Genomic DNA, 14933 nt, shown 5'->3' on the forward strand with positions numbered 1-14933 from the left:
GACGTGATCTTCGGCGTGAACGTGAGGAAAAATATCTATTTTGGCAAAACCAAACAAACCCAAAGGGAAAATGGCCGATATCCCAACATGAAGCCAAGTTTGACGACGCAGCAAACGTTCCAGAAAACTCCTCCAGCTGTTGCATTCTGGGTATTTTCACTGTTTGGCAGCGTCACGAAATCTCAGCGTTTTTGTCGTTTTAAACATTTAAACGAATTGAAGAAATCTGAAAACATTTTCTTGTTGATTTTTTTTTGATTTGCAGCTTCGTGTTTTTACATCAATTCAACAATCTCAGGAAGTCGTTTTTTCTTAATCCCCGTCAGCAGCTGGGAGGAGGTAGTGATGGATTGATTCTCACTTACAAGAGAGTTAAGAGAAGAAGTGATGAGGAAAGAGGAGAAACACGCTCTTCTTCACAACCAGACCAGCGGGTGGCGACGCTCTACTCACTCAATCCGTGTCCATAGAAGAAGCGGCGGAACGTCGAGGAGGCAGAAGAAGAAGCGGCGGAACGTCGAGGAGGCAGAAGAAGAAGCGGCTCATTCCTCAGAAAGCGGCAGAAGGTGAAGAGCAGCTGAGAACAGCAGCGGGCGGAAAGACGAGCGGCGTCTAAAAACAGCGGCGCCGCAACTTCTTGATTCCTCTTCCTCTAAAAGCTCACGTCTCTCACACACACACACACACACACACACACACACACACTTCCTTTTTTTCAAGTTCCCCAGGGTGGTGGTGGTGGGGGGGGGGGGGGGGGGGGGGCTGAAATTCTCACCAGGGGAGGAGAATGTAGAGCTGTAAATATTAGGTCTGATTTCGATTATTTCAGCAGGACCGGTTTCTGATTGGTCCAGAGCCAACGGGTCAGCGCCAAACGTTTCTACGTCTGAGTCGTCATAAAGAGTCTGCAAATATTCTCCAACTGGAGCAGCGAGAGGTCTGGTTCTGCAGGTTTCTCCTCCTCTGGGTCTGGTTCTGCTGGTTCTGCAGGTTTCTCCTCCCCTGGGTCTGGTTCTGCTGGTCTGCTGGTTTCTCCTCCTCTGAGTCTGGTTCTGCTGGTTTCTCCTCCTCTGGGCCTGGTTCTGCTGGTTCTGCAGGTTTCTCCTTCTCTGGTTCTGCAGGTTTCTCCTCCTCTGGGTCTGGTTCTGCTGGTTCTGCAGGTTTCTCCTCTGGTTCTGCTTCTGCAGGTTTCTCCTCCTCTGGTTCTGCAGGTTTCTCCTCTGGTTCTGCTTCTGCAGGTTTCTCCTCCTCTGGTTCTGCGGGTTTCTCCTCCTCTGGTTCTGCAGGTTTCCCCTCTGGGTCTGGTTCTGCTGGTGCTCTTCCTGTTAGAAGAGAGTTTCTCTACTTGTTGATGTGAAATTGTTGGTTTTTCACAGTAAAAGTGCTTTATTTTTTATTTGTATTTATTTATTTTCTATGTTATTTTGTGTTTTGTTTTGCAGCTAAATGAATAAAATCCAACTGAATTCAACTTTTTGAACAAACAGTTGTGCACCGGCGGGAGTCCCGCCACAAGGTCCGTCACTTTAAACTGAAAGTGTGTTTTGTTCCTCCTTTTCAGCATTTTTTCGATCGTCTTATTCTGAAGTGTTGCAGCAGTTTGACTCTTTCCGGAAACACATCAGGCCCGAGTCGGCCTCCGAGTAGTCACGACAGAAAAACAAACGCTGTGGGACGTCGGAGTGACCCCGGCGAGCAGAGCAGCAGCAGCAGAGCAGCAGCAGCAGAGCAGCAGCAGCAGAGCAGCAGCAGCAGAGCAGCAGCAGCAGGAGCCACTTCCTGTGCTCGCTGCACTTCCTGCCTCGCGGCGCAGGCTGCAACTCAAAACCCCTTTTTCCAGCCTTAAAGAGACACGTGGAGTTTCTGCAGCTCAGCTGCTTCTCTTTAGCGGGGAGCGCCGGGCCAGGGGGCCGGGGCGTGGGGGGGCGTGGGGGGGGTGGGGGGGGTGGGGTGGGCCGGGGCATGGGGAGGGCCGGGGCATTGGGGGGGGGGGGGGGGGGGGGGGTCAGTGTGCAAAATACAAGAAAACCTCGACCAAAACAAGCTAAAGAGATCAAAACGCCGCCTCATCCTGCGCCGCGGCCGCATCACGGTCACATGACTGGCCTGCAGGCCGCCGTGCTCCAGACCACAGCGTGACTCATCCAGAGAGCGGCGGAGGCGACCGGCCAGCGAGTGACGCTCCAGAAGCTTCCGGAGTGAAAACCTCAGAAAACCGACACGTCCAGAACAAACTAACAACCAAACTGCTCTTTACTACACCTGCACATGTTACTGCACATGTTACTGCACATGTTACTGCACATGTTACTGCACATGTTACTGCACATGTTACTTTGGTCTGATTAGTTCTGGTGGTTTGTGAAAGATTTTCTAGTTTATCGACTTTTAAAGACTTTCTGGTTCTTATGATGCAGGTGGAGAGCCCACAGGAAGGTGGAGAGCCCACAGGAAGGTGGAGAGCCCACAGGAAGGTGGCGCCCGGCGTGGGACATGAACCCTCTACCTTGAGACTGAGAGTCTCACGCTCTACCTATATCTATATTCACATACCTACATATACATATATCATATCTTTTTGTGTGTATCAAGCTGGGACTTTAACATGTTAGTTTTTATTAACTAGTTACCAAAATCATAGCATCAGTCAGACTTTTAGCAAGTTTAGCATGTAGCATGGTTGCTGTGTCAGCCTGAAACTCTTTAGCGTGTAGCATATAGCATCGCTAGTGTGTGAGCTTGAAACTCTTTAGCGTGTAGCATCACTGGTGTGTGAGCCTGAAACTTTTTAGCGTTTAGCATGTAGCATCGCTGGTGTGTGAGCCTGAAACTCTTTAGCGTGTAGCATGTAGCATCGCTGGTGTGTGAGCCTCAAACTCTTTAGCGTGTAACATGTAGCATCGCTAGTGTGTGAGCCTGAAAGTCTTTAGCATGTAGCATCACTGATGTGTGAGCCTCAAACTCTTTAGCATGTAGCATCGCTGGTGTGTGAGCCTGAAACTCTTTAGCATGTAGCATGTAGCATCGCTGGTGTGTGAGCCTCAAACTCTCTAGCGTGTAGCATGTAGCATTGCTGGTGTGTGAGCCTGAAACTCTTTAGCGTGTAGCATGTAGCATTGCTGGTGTGTGAGCCTGAAACTCTTTAGCATGTAGCATGTAGCATCGCTGGTGTGTGAGCCTCAAACTCTCTAGCGTGTAGCATGTAGCATCGCTAGTGTGTGAGCCTGAAACTCTTTAGCGTGTAGCATGTAGCATCGCTAGTGTGTGAGCCTGAAACTCTTTAGCGTGTAGCATGTAGCCTCGCTAGTGTGTGAGCCTGAAACTCTTTAGCGTGCAGCATGTAGCATCGCTGGTGTGTTTTCCTGCAACATGAGGCGGAGGACCGCAGTACTACTGTAAAAGCAGCACAGTACCACGACTCAGAGGACCGCAGTACTACTGTAAAAGCAGCACAGTACCACGACTCAGAGGACCGCAGTACTACTGTAAAAGCAGCACAGTACCACGACTCAGAGGACCGCAGTACTACTGTAAAAGCAGCACAGTACCACGACTCAGAGGACTGCTCCATGTGGCGTTTTCTGCTCTCTGGTATTTCCTGGCCACGTTGTTTTATTCATGAAGGAGGTCACTGACGACTTGGCGGCGTTCGCCCCGCATGAGGCCGGCAGTCGGACGGAGTGACGCCGGGATCACGTGCTCAGAGACGGAAGCCGAGCGGAGGACGGACAGAGACGGCCTCGCGTCACGCCTCGGAAAACAAACCCCGCTATTGTCTTGTCTTGTCTCGTCGACCCGAAGCCCAAAAAACATGAAAGGCCCGGCGGGTCGGAACTCGGGAGGAAGATGAATTTGAATGCGGGAGCAGGAGGAGGTGAGCGGCTTCCAGCCGGAGTCGGTTCCCCGCTGCGCTTCAGAGGAATGCCAAGAACTCCAAATCTTCAAGGGGCTGAAACTGGTCGTGTCAGAATGAAGCCGCCGTCACTGATTTCTTCAACCGACACTCGACCAACGACGACTGAGAAGCCGTCACTTCCTGCTCCGTCAGCACTTTCCCCACGTTGTTCAGAGAACGACTAAAACAAACGACTTCGCTGTCGCTCATTTATGCTCAAAGTCGGAGCCTGACGGGTACAGACCACGTTCTGCAGTACCACTGACAGCCACGGGGGGCAGCGATGAGATCAGAAGTTATGGTTTCTTCTGCGTGTATTTTTTTATTTATTTATTTATTTATTGGTTTGTTTCTATGTATTTTATCAACTTTTTGAAAAAACTACACACCCGCATTGCATGAACTCTTCAGGGATGATTCTTCATCATCTTCCTCTAATAGAATAGAATATCTTCCTCCTCTAACATCCAGATTATAGAGCATCGTCTTCCTCTAACATCAGATTATAGAGCATCGTCTTCCTATAACATCAGATTATAGAGCACCATCTTTTACTAACATCAGATTATAGAGCACCGTCCTCCTCTAACATCCGATTATAGAGCATCTTATTCCTCTAACATCCGATTATAGAGCATCTTCTTCCTCGAACATCCAGATTATAGAGCATCGTCTTCCTCCAACATCAGATTATAGAGCATCATCCTCCTCTAACATCCAGATTATAGAGCAGCGTCTTCCTCTAACATCAGATTATAGAGCATCGTCTTCCTATAACATCAGATTATAGAGCACCATCTTTCTCTAACATCAGATTATAGAGCATCGTCTTCCTCTAACATCAGATTATAGAGCATCTTCTTCCTCTAACATCCGATTATAGAGCGTCTTCTTCCTCTAACATCCGATCATAGAGCATCTTCTTCCTCTAAAATCCAGATTATAGAGCATTGTCTTCCTCTAACATCCAGATTATAGAGCACTGTCTTCCTCTAACATCATATTATAGAGCATCTTCCTCCTCTAACATCCAGATTATAGAGCATCGTCTTCCTATAACATCATATTATAGAGCACCGTCTTCCTCTAACATCAGATTATAGAGCATCGTCTTCCTATAACATCAGATTATAGAGCATCTTCTTCCGCTAACATCAGATTATAGAGCATCGTCTTCCTCTAACATCAGATTATAGAGCACTGTCTTCCTATAACATCAGATTATAGAGCACCGTCTATCTCTAACATCAGATCATAGAGCACCGTCTTTCTCTAACATCAGATTATAGAGCATCTTCTTCCTCTAACATCCAGATTATAGAGCACCGTCTTCCTCTAACATCAGATTATAGAGCATTGTCTTCCTATAACATCAGATTATAGAGCACCGTCTTTCTCTAACATCAGATTATAGAGCATCTTCTTCCTCTAACATCCGATTATAGAGCGTCCTCTTCCTCTAACATCCGATCATAGAGCATCTTCTTCCTCTAACATCCGATCATAGAGCATCTTCTTCCTCTAACATCCAGATTATAGAGCATCTTCTTGCTCTAACATCCGATCATAGAGCAATACAACTTCCACACAGGATCCAGAGGGGGCAACAAGCACTTGAGGGGCAACAATCACTGAGGGGACACTGAGGCCTCGGAGCCTCCGGGGCAGTTTTATGATCCTGTTCCCCTTCATGTCCACATGTTTACCCCTGCAAGCAGCTCTATAAACCACATGTTTACAAAGACTGTGTGTGTGTGTGTGTGTGTGTGTGTGTGTGTGTGTGTGTGTGTGTGTGTGTGTGTGTGTGTGTGTGTGTGTGTGTGTGTGTGTGTGTGTGTGTGTGTGTGTGTGTGTGTGTGTGTTAATGCATTCCTAGTGAAAAAGGCATTCAGTCAAACAGGTTGAACACAAACAGGAAACTGGAGTGAATCTCTTGTTACTCAAACTTCGCCCCGTTTCGCCGACGAAAAAACTCCGCGGCGGTTCCGTTGGGTCCGCTCACGCCACGGCGGCACTCGGAGAAACTGAAAACGCAGCTTTTAGAAAAACCCGCTGCGACCGCGTCTCCGTGGAAACGGGACTTTTTGAACGCGCTCCTTATATATCCAGTATTCCGTATTAAATGGTTCTTCTGCACATGCTCAGTAGAGACAATCAGAACAATGCTTGTGTCATGACTCCGTGCCACTTGTGGGACCAGCAATGCGAAACTTTTCGAAAACCAAAAAAAAAATGCTAAATCGATGCGTTTTCACCGGAAACGTTGCCGCCGGGCCTCGTAAAGCACTAAAACACCAGCGTCATAAACACACCTTCTGAACGCACAGGAAAACATGAATTATCACTGATGTGATCATAAACTTGAGACACTCTGTCCAGAGCTGTTGTTGTTGACACGTCGAAAGATCTGGCAAACCCGAAACAGGAACCGTCAGGGGGCCCAATCCAGGTCCCTGAGGTTCTCCGTCCTGCAGGGTTTAGAACCCAGTTCAAATCCAATTTAGTGGGATTCTTTTTTTTTTTTTGAAGATTTATAACTTCACCTGCATGTGTGCATGAATCAAAAATGTGCACACACACACACACACACACACACACACACACACACACACACACACTATTCCTATTAGAGGGTGGGGGACAGAACGACTCCTGGCCTGGAGCCAAATCCTCCGTCTGATCCTAAAAGAGTTTCCAGGGCGTTTCAAGTCGACCGAACTTCTCCTCCGATGATGGACTCATCAGGGTTCACGTCTCCAGGATTCATCCACGGCTGCTTTCTGCAGGATGACACCCGCCTGGGAGAAACTCCCGGGGTTTCCGCTCCTCTGCACATATTTTCCGCACAGAAAATCCCGGAATAGAAATAAAAGAAACGTCCTCCGGCGTGAAGGGAACGTGTCCCCGGACTTACCTGTGGAGGGAAGTCCCGCTGAGCGCGGCTACAGCTCGTCCATGGAGCGGAGCGGCGGAGCGGCGGAGCGGCCCTCTGGAGTCCGCAGGAGGAGCGCAGGGAGGCGGACAGGCGGAGCGCGCAGGAGGCCTCAGCCAGAGTCGCATGGAGCGACAGTTCCGACAACTCAACTCCCCCTGCAGAGGCACAGTGACGGTTCAACCAACTGAACTCCCCCTGCAGGACTGAAACCAACTCACTGGAAACCCACTGAAACAATCTGAAACAATCTGAAACAATCTGGAAACACACTGAAACAATCTGAAACAATCTGAAACAATCTGGAAACACACTGAAATAATCTGGCAACAATCTGAAACAATGTGAAACAATCTGGAAATACACTTAAAACAATTTGGAAACACTCTGGAAGCACACTTGAAACAATCTGGAAACAATCTGAAACAATCTGAAAACAATCTGGAAATACACTTGAAACAATCTGGAAACAATCTGGAAACAATCTGGAAACAATCTGAAACAATCTGAAAACAATCTGGAAATACACTTGAAACAATCTGGAAACAATCTGGAAACAATCTGAAACAATCTGAAACAATCTGAAAACAATCTGGAAATACACTTGAAACAATCTGGAAACAATCTGAAACAATCTGAAAACAATCTGGAAATACACTTGAAACAATCTGGAAACAATCTGAAACAATCTGAAAACAATCTGGAAATACACTTGAAATAATCTGAAATAATCTGGAAACACTCAAACAATCTGGAAGCACACTTGAAACAATCTGGAAACAATCTGAAACAATCTGGAAATACACTTGAAACAATCTGGAAGCACACTGAAACGATCTGAAACAATCTGGAAATACACTGGCAACAATCTGAAACGATCTGGAAACAATCTGAAATAATCTGGAAACACTCTGAAAACAATCTGGAAACACACGAGAAACAATTCAGAAACAATCTGGAAACACACGAGAAACAATTCAGAAACAATCTGAAACAATCTGAGTTTATTTACTCCAAGAAAAACAGTGGAAACACACAGTCCCATAGTGTTATGAATATTGATGTTTCATGTATCTAACTTTAAGTTGCTACAATTTATTTGATCAACTTAATTACATGAAATATAAGTAGCAGATTACAAATACTCCAGGTATTGAAATCGAGTAGTTTTCTGGTACTGCGTTTTAAACCCGAGGTTTTATTTTTTTTAAAGATATACTTTTACTCATATTTGAGAAGTTACACAGACTGTCTTTAAAATCATTTCAGCTGAAAGTAACAATTGTAAATACTGAGATTAGTGTGAATACAAGTATTTTTTTCATACTTGTACTTGGGATTTACATATACTCACAGTTCTTGTTGCCGTTCACTGTGACGGTCTCGCTTTAAGAGTTGCCTCAACCCAGACACTGCGCGGCTCTGGTCTGCTGCATGCAGCTGTGCTCTGCAGCTCTGATGCAATGTTTCCAGATGTGGAACAACAAGATGAGGGGAAAAGAATCTCTATTAATCTGGCCCGAGGAACGACAATTATTTTCCAACAATATTTAAATATTTTTTCACATCTGGAGAAAACATCAGCACCCACATGAGAATGAAAACAGGGATTATTGAGCCACCTGTTCGGAGGGATTCTGGATTACAAGTTTGTTTACGAGGATTCACTGAACTTCTACACAAGTACAACTGCTAGATACTGTTATATTGCTTCAAATATACTTACATGACATTTCAAGTGGTGATGATTAATTTTTGTGTATTTGTTTTGGAAAGGTTTTGCGTTTACACAACGTTTTGAAAACGATGTCAGTTTCTGCCGAACACAATGTAGTGAACATTCCAGGCCACCAGGTGGAGCTGTTTGTTTGTTTCAGTGCTGAATCCACACACACATGCAGCCGAGAACAACGAGTTCTGAACACTAACACTGGGAGAACAAGGACGTTCTAGTGGACAGACGACCAAGTTGGATCGTTATTACGGTGACTGTCAAAATAAAACTGCCAGGTTGGATTGTTATTACGGTGACTGTCAAAATAAAACCACCAAGTTGGATCGTTATTACGGTGACTGTCAAAATAAAACTACCAAGTTGGATCATTATTACGGTGACTGTCAAAATAAAACCACAAAGTTGGATCGTTATTACGGTGACTGTCAAAATAAAACTACCAAGTTGGATCGTTATTACGGTGACTGTCAAAATAAAACTACCAAGTTGGATTGTTATTACGGTGACTGTCAAAATAAAACAACCAGGTTGGATCGTTATAACGGTGACTGTCAAAATAAAACCACCAAGTTGGATTGTTATTACAGTGACTGTCAAAATAAAACTACCAAGTTGGATTGTTAATATGGTGACTGTCAAAATAAAACTACCAAGTTGGATCTTTATTATGATGACTGTCAAAATAAAACTACCAAGTTGGATCGTTATGACTGTCAAAATAAAACTACCAAGTTGGATCGTTATTATGGTGACTGTCAAAATAAAACTACCAAGTTGGATTGTTATTACGGTGACTGTCAAAATAAAACTACCAGGTTGGATCGTTATTATGGTGACTGTCAAAATAAAACCACCAAGTTGGATTGTTATTATGGTGACTGTCAAAATAAAAGTACCATGACTCTGGGTCATGACACCACGGAGGAAACTTTGCTCTGATTGGCTCTACTGAGCATGTGCAGAAGAACTATTCACCGTGGGAGCAACAGTTCCACCGTTTTCATAAAGTGTCGCTTTTGCCCGTCTCCATGGCGATGTCATCGGAGCGTTTCCAAAAGTTCCACCTTGGAAGCCATTTTCAAAAAGTTGTGTTTGTATACATATCAGTGCATTTTTTTTCTACTTAAGATAGAAAGCAGGTGAATATATTTATTTATGGAAAATTATGGAATTAATGTAGAATCTACAGCGTATACTATACATACACACAGAAAGTATATTTTGAATTGAAAGACCATTTTTATAACTTTAACAGAGATAATTTAACAAAACCCAGACTTACGTGTTAAAACGCAGGTTCAGTACTTTGAGCATTTAAATATTTTGATAAACAAAGTTGTAAATTTATTACATGAACAAAGTTGCAATAATACTGTAATATATTGTAATTACCCCCCCCCCCCCCCCACACACACACACACACACAAGGAAGTAAACAAAAAATTACCAATTGAATTAATTTTTTCTAACTAGTTAAATCTTGTAAATTAATTAATTAACATTCATTTTTACAGATCTTATATACACACACTCCATATTTCATAGGTACCAGAGTGTAAGTTGTACTTTTATACGATATTAGGACTCCCCCTGGTGGAGTAGTGTAGGTATTACATTACAAGCATTCATAATCAATACAGTTGAAAAATTAAAAACATTCAACTTTCAAGACAGATTGATATTTCTTTAATAAAATTCCTTTGTCTTATATACATGTCACTCTGCAAGCATGTCTGTATACAAACGTCATCATATATAAAAAAAGAATGAAGCATCTTTTAATACTGTTTGAGCTGCAAATGCAAGAGAGGAGGACAGGAGGAGGACAGGAGGAGGAGGAGGACAGGAGGACAGGAAGAGCAGGACAGGATGAGGAGGACAGGAGGATGACAGGAGGAGGAGGACAGGAGGAGGAGGACAGGAGGACAGGAGGACAGGAAGAGCAGGACAGGATGAGGAGGACAGGAGGAGGAGGACAGGAGGAGGACAGGAGGAAGACAGGAGGAAGACAGGAGGAGGACAGGAGGAGGAGGACAGGAAGAGCAGGACAGGATGAGGAGGACAGGAAGAGCAGGACAGGATGAGGAGGACAGGAGGAGGAGACCCAGGGAGGCAGACCCTCAGACGGTCCTGGCAGACAGACACTGGTTGACGACCTCCAGCAGAGACGAGTTCTCCAGAGCAGCAGCGACTCGTTCTTTATCTGCCAGCTGCTTGTTCACTGAAACAACCAAGATCACTTTTGACTTTTTATCCTGACAAACATCCAGACGTTCCGAGTTTTACTGAACTGATTCAACATCCAGACTTACCTCAACACTGCCCCCTAGTGGTCAGGAGGAACTATTACAGCAGGAAATACAACTCTAATGGCGCTTTTCCACTAGAACCTACTCACCTCGCCTCGACTCATTTTCGTTCGTTCTCCATTACTATAAAGTACCACGGCGGCGTTGGCGGAGTCGCACAAACGTAACACCCCTGCACACACACACACACCCACCCACACACACACACACACACACACACACACCCACACCCACACCCACACACCCAATCAGCAGCTGCCGTCTGCCGACGTTACATCGTCTACTGGCCTCAGCTCGCTCAGAACCTGGAGGAGGAACCAGGGAAGTACCTGGTACCATGAAAATACCTGGTAGCAGGAGAGTACCTGGTCGCGGCGACTAACACGCAGTAGAAAAGCCTAAAAAGTCGAGTCGAGGCGGTACCAGTGGAAAAAACGCTGTAACTCTGCTCGTACGTTTCATCAACACGACTTTTTCTGTACCTGCTTCCTCTGAGGCGTGAGCCCCTGGAGTGATGTGAACATCGATCTGAAACACAAACATCACAGCGTGAAGACACACACAACACACAGCACACACATTCACACACACACATTCACACACACACACACACCTTGAACCGGTCTGGCAGCGAGCGCAGCAGCTTGACCTTGATGGACAGGCCGATGAGCGTGGCCATGCTGCAGTGAGGGATTGTGGGCGTGAACTCCACGGAGACAGAGTTCTGCTCGTCGACGACCTGAAAGAAACGAGCGGCGGGTCAGAGGAGGGCCACAAACTGACGACACAAACCTCCAGTTATCATTAAGAACCCCCCCCCCCTTGTTGACGTACCTGGACTCGGACTTGTTCCACCACGTTGAGCTCCTCCAGGGACAGCGGGTGCTCCGGGTCGTTGATGGATCGGATCAGATGTGACTCCAGTTAAAGAACCCAGAAATGTTACTACGCAGACATACACAGGCCGCCGATCAGACCTTCGCCTGGACTCACCTGGACAGGTGAGCCGCCCATCACAGTTAACAGATGGGAATCCCCATTCAAACTCCACACTGCAGGGAATCGAACCCGGCGACTTCTCACTGTGAGGTAGAGGGTGCTAACTACTTGTGTGTTGTTGTTTTCAAGACGGTGTCTCTATGAAACTGGAGCATTTCCTAAAGATACTGCGGGTTCTTTAAAGAGCCAACACCGAGTCAACACGGTGTTACAGATTAACTGGTTCCCCTGTTAACTGGTGACCGACTTCCTTTAGCATCCTTTGTTACTGTAACTAACAGCAGACGTTAAAAACAAGACAGATATCCGTAACTGTCCCGTTTAACGGCATTTACATTAACCTTTAAAATACTGCATCGTACCTTTCCTGAGTCTCCTTTCAACATCTGCGTTTACCATCGACAACGACGGACGCGAAAGAAAGTCGGTCACCAGTTAACAGGGAAACCAGTTAATCCGAACCACCCTCCTCGATTACCAGAATATACATTTAAGTGTCTCTGATTTGAAGCGTTTCGATTTAATATTTTCATGTTTGCCCCGTTCAGTCACATCCCTCGACCGTCTGAAAAGTGCTTAAAATAGATATAAATGAATTATACGGGTGAAGGCAGCAGCATTAAAGAGGATATCGAAGATCTCTCGGTCGTCGATCGGGTCTTGAACGTCTTCGTCCTCCTCTGAAGCCGTCATCAGCCGCTCCCCGGACCGCTGGAAGATCACCGGGTTGGCGTTCTCCAGACGGCTCCCCGCTGACATGTCTCACCGCTGGTCACACTAATTTAACCGGGAGACTAAAAGGTTATTCGACGTGTAGCGGAGTTCAGAAAAAAAAGCGAACCACAAACACGGACGGAGCACTTCCGGTAAGGACGGAAGCCGAGAGAGACCAAAAAGGTCATACAAGCGTTTTGCACAACATTTCTATAACAAATTTATAGTTTGTACCTTTTGTAACAACGAAAATGAATCCTTAAGTCCTTTATTTTATGTTACCGTTCCTACTCAGCCACCCTATGGACTAGAATTGAGAGTTGTTTACTGTGTAAAACAAAAAATAATGTTAAAAGTGATTCTAAAATATAAATCCACTCCGTCAGAGACGTCAATCAGCTGCAGGTTTAATTCAGTCATAAAAACAGCTCATTTAAAGCTCGTGCTATGATGAGTGTTTTTATTTTCTCTGTGCTTCGCAAAAACTTTAGAGACCCAAGAGATCTCATTTACTGCTTCTTCTGTGTACTTCTCATCACCTGAAGGGACGTGAAATGATTCTATCAGCAGGTAACGGGGAGAAGTACATCGTTATGAAGGTGTCAGTTAAATAATTCACATTGCTTTACAAAGAAATTAAAGAAATACAGTGTGTGTGTGTGTGTGTGTGTGTGTGTGTGTGTGTGTGTGTGTGTGTGTGTGTGTGTGTGTGTGTGTGTGTGTGTGTGTGTGTGTGTGTGTGTGTGTGTGTGTGTGTGCTTTTTTCTGTATTTCTTTAACTTCTTTTATTTCTTTGTAAAGCACTGTGAATTGCTCTGTGTTTGAATGGTGCGCTCTAAATAAATTTTGCCTTGCCTCGCCTCGCCTTGCCTTGCCTTGCCTTGCCTCGCCTTGCCTTGCCTTTTTGTGCCTGTGCTCTCAACGGTGCGGGGCTCGTCACACAGCTAAAAAAAATAAAAGGCAGAAAAATGATAATAAAATCAAACGGCCGCCTCAGTTAGTGATTCTTGTGTTTTGCCACCGAGGCGGGCACAAGAATGACAGAAAAAAAAAAAAACCCAAAAAACTATAAACTAAGCAATAAAAAAAATAAAATAATAATAAATTGGAACTAAGCAATATGTAGAAAAAATATATAAATAAAAATAATAGAAAAAAACTCATTAAAACTGAAATTGGACACATGAAGTCAAAACAAAATAAAAACATCAAACTAATGAAAAACTACAAACCATCATAACCTCGTGTGGAGGAAGTGTTTCACTGGTAAAAACAATGAAGTGCAGAAAAACACAGAAAGGCTTGAATCAGTCGAATAGTAACCACCTCCATCACAGAAAATGTGCCCCCACCCCATTTACCCCCTGAACAATGCAACCCCCCCGAACCCCCCCCCCACCTCCCACATACCCCCTGAACAATGCAATCCCACTACCCCCTGAACAATGCCCCCCCCCCCCCCTTCCCGCTATGACAGCTATGGCAGTAATGGAGCCTCATAAACAGCTGTTGGTGTCTCTCAGGACCAGAACTAAAATCACCAGAACTAAAACCATCAGAACTAAAACCACCAGAACTGAAACCATCAGAACTAAAACCATCAGAACTAAAACCGCCAGAACTAAAACCACCGGGCGTAAAACCACCAGGACTCAGCCCGCAAGGATTAACTCCAACAGGATGAAGGCCCTCCAGGACCTCCAGGACCTCCAGAACCACCAGGACCACCAGGACCTCCAGGACCTCCAGGACCTGGCCTGAAGACAAGAGAGCACAGGGTGGAGCACCAACCCTGAAATTATTCTAACCAACGAAGAGAAAAGCAACAATAAAAACTAAAAAAGAATTAAAACAAATATGACAAACATGCACTGTGTGTGTTTGTGTGTGTGTGTGTGTGGGGGGGGGGGGGGGGGGGGGGGGGGGACCTCAGCTGCTGTGGAGGGGGGTTCCCCCCCCTCCTGGATAAACAGAGCTGCATTGTGGACCAGGTGTCGGACGGTCTGGAGCTGAGAGGAATCTCACAGCTGCTGCAGCTACATTTCATTCAGCAGGTTAGACCTTCAAACCCCCCCCCCCCCCCCCCCCCCCCCATAATCCCCCCCCCCCCCCCCCAACCCCGACACATTTAGTCTCCGAACGCCGTCACAGACGATCCAGTTACAACTGAAGAGGAAGAAGAGAAGACAAAGAGCAGGTAGAGACTGATGGTACTGATGGTTACTGCTGGTATTACATTAGTTACTGCTGGCACAACTAGTTACTGCTGGTACTACTATTTACTGCTCGTTACTGCTGGTATTACATTAGTTACTGCTGGCACAACTAGTTACTGCTGGTACTATTGTT

At 45.5% G+C, this 14933-nt stretch overlaps 2 protein-coding genes across 3 annotated transcripts in view; both read right to left on the bottom strand.

Moving 5' to 3' along the window:
• wipf1b (WAS/WASL interacting protein family, member 1b) overlaps positions 1-6914 on the bottom strand; it is a 20529-nt gene extending 13615 nt beyond the window's left edge. The window contains exon 1 of one of the 2 annotated variants that reach the window (XM_080481908.1): positions 6810-6914. The gene's annotated coding sequence lies outside the window, so the exon portion shown is untranslated. Of the gene's footprint in view, positions 1-453; positions 639-6809 lie in introns of those variants that run through there. The other variant, XM_080481906.1, reaches the window with a different exon arrangement.
• Positions 6915-10232: 3318 nt separating this feature from the next.
• Positions 10233-12724, bottom strand: ciao2b (cytosolic iron-sulfur assembly component 2B). The gene is made up of 5 exons (XM_080481927.1): positions 12501-12724; positions 11706-11783; positions 11485-11610; positions 11354-11399; positions 10233-10783 (listed from the first exon to the last, which is right to left on the bottom strand). Exons 1-5 carry the CDS (start codon positions 12627-12629, stop codon positions 10683-10685), a joined length of 480 nt encoding a protein of 159 aa, XP_080338053.1. The 5' UTR covers positions 12630-12724; the 3' UTR covers positions 10233-10682.
• Positions 12725-14933: the final 2209 nt, after the last annotated feature.

The sequence above is a fragment of the Lipophrys pholis genome, assembly GCF_963383615.2.
Source record: "Lipophrys pholis genome assembly, chromosome: 15".
Classification (NCBI taxonomy): domain Eukaryota; kingdom Metazoa; phylum Chordata; class Actinopteri; order Blenniiformes; family Blenniidae; genus Lipophrys; species Lipophrys pholis.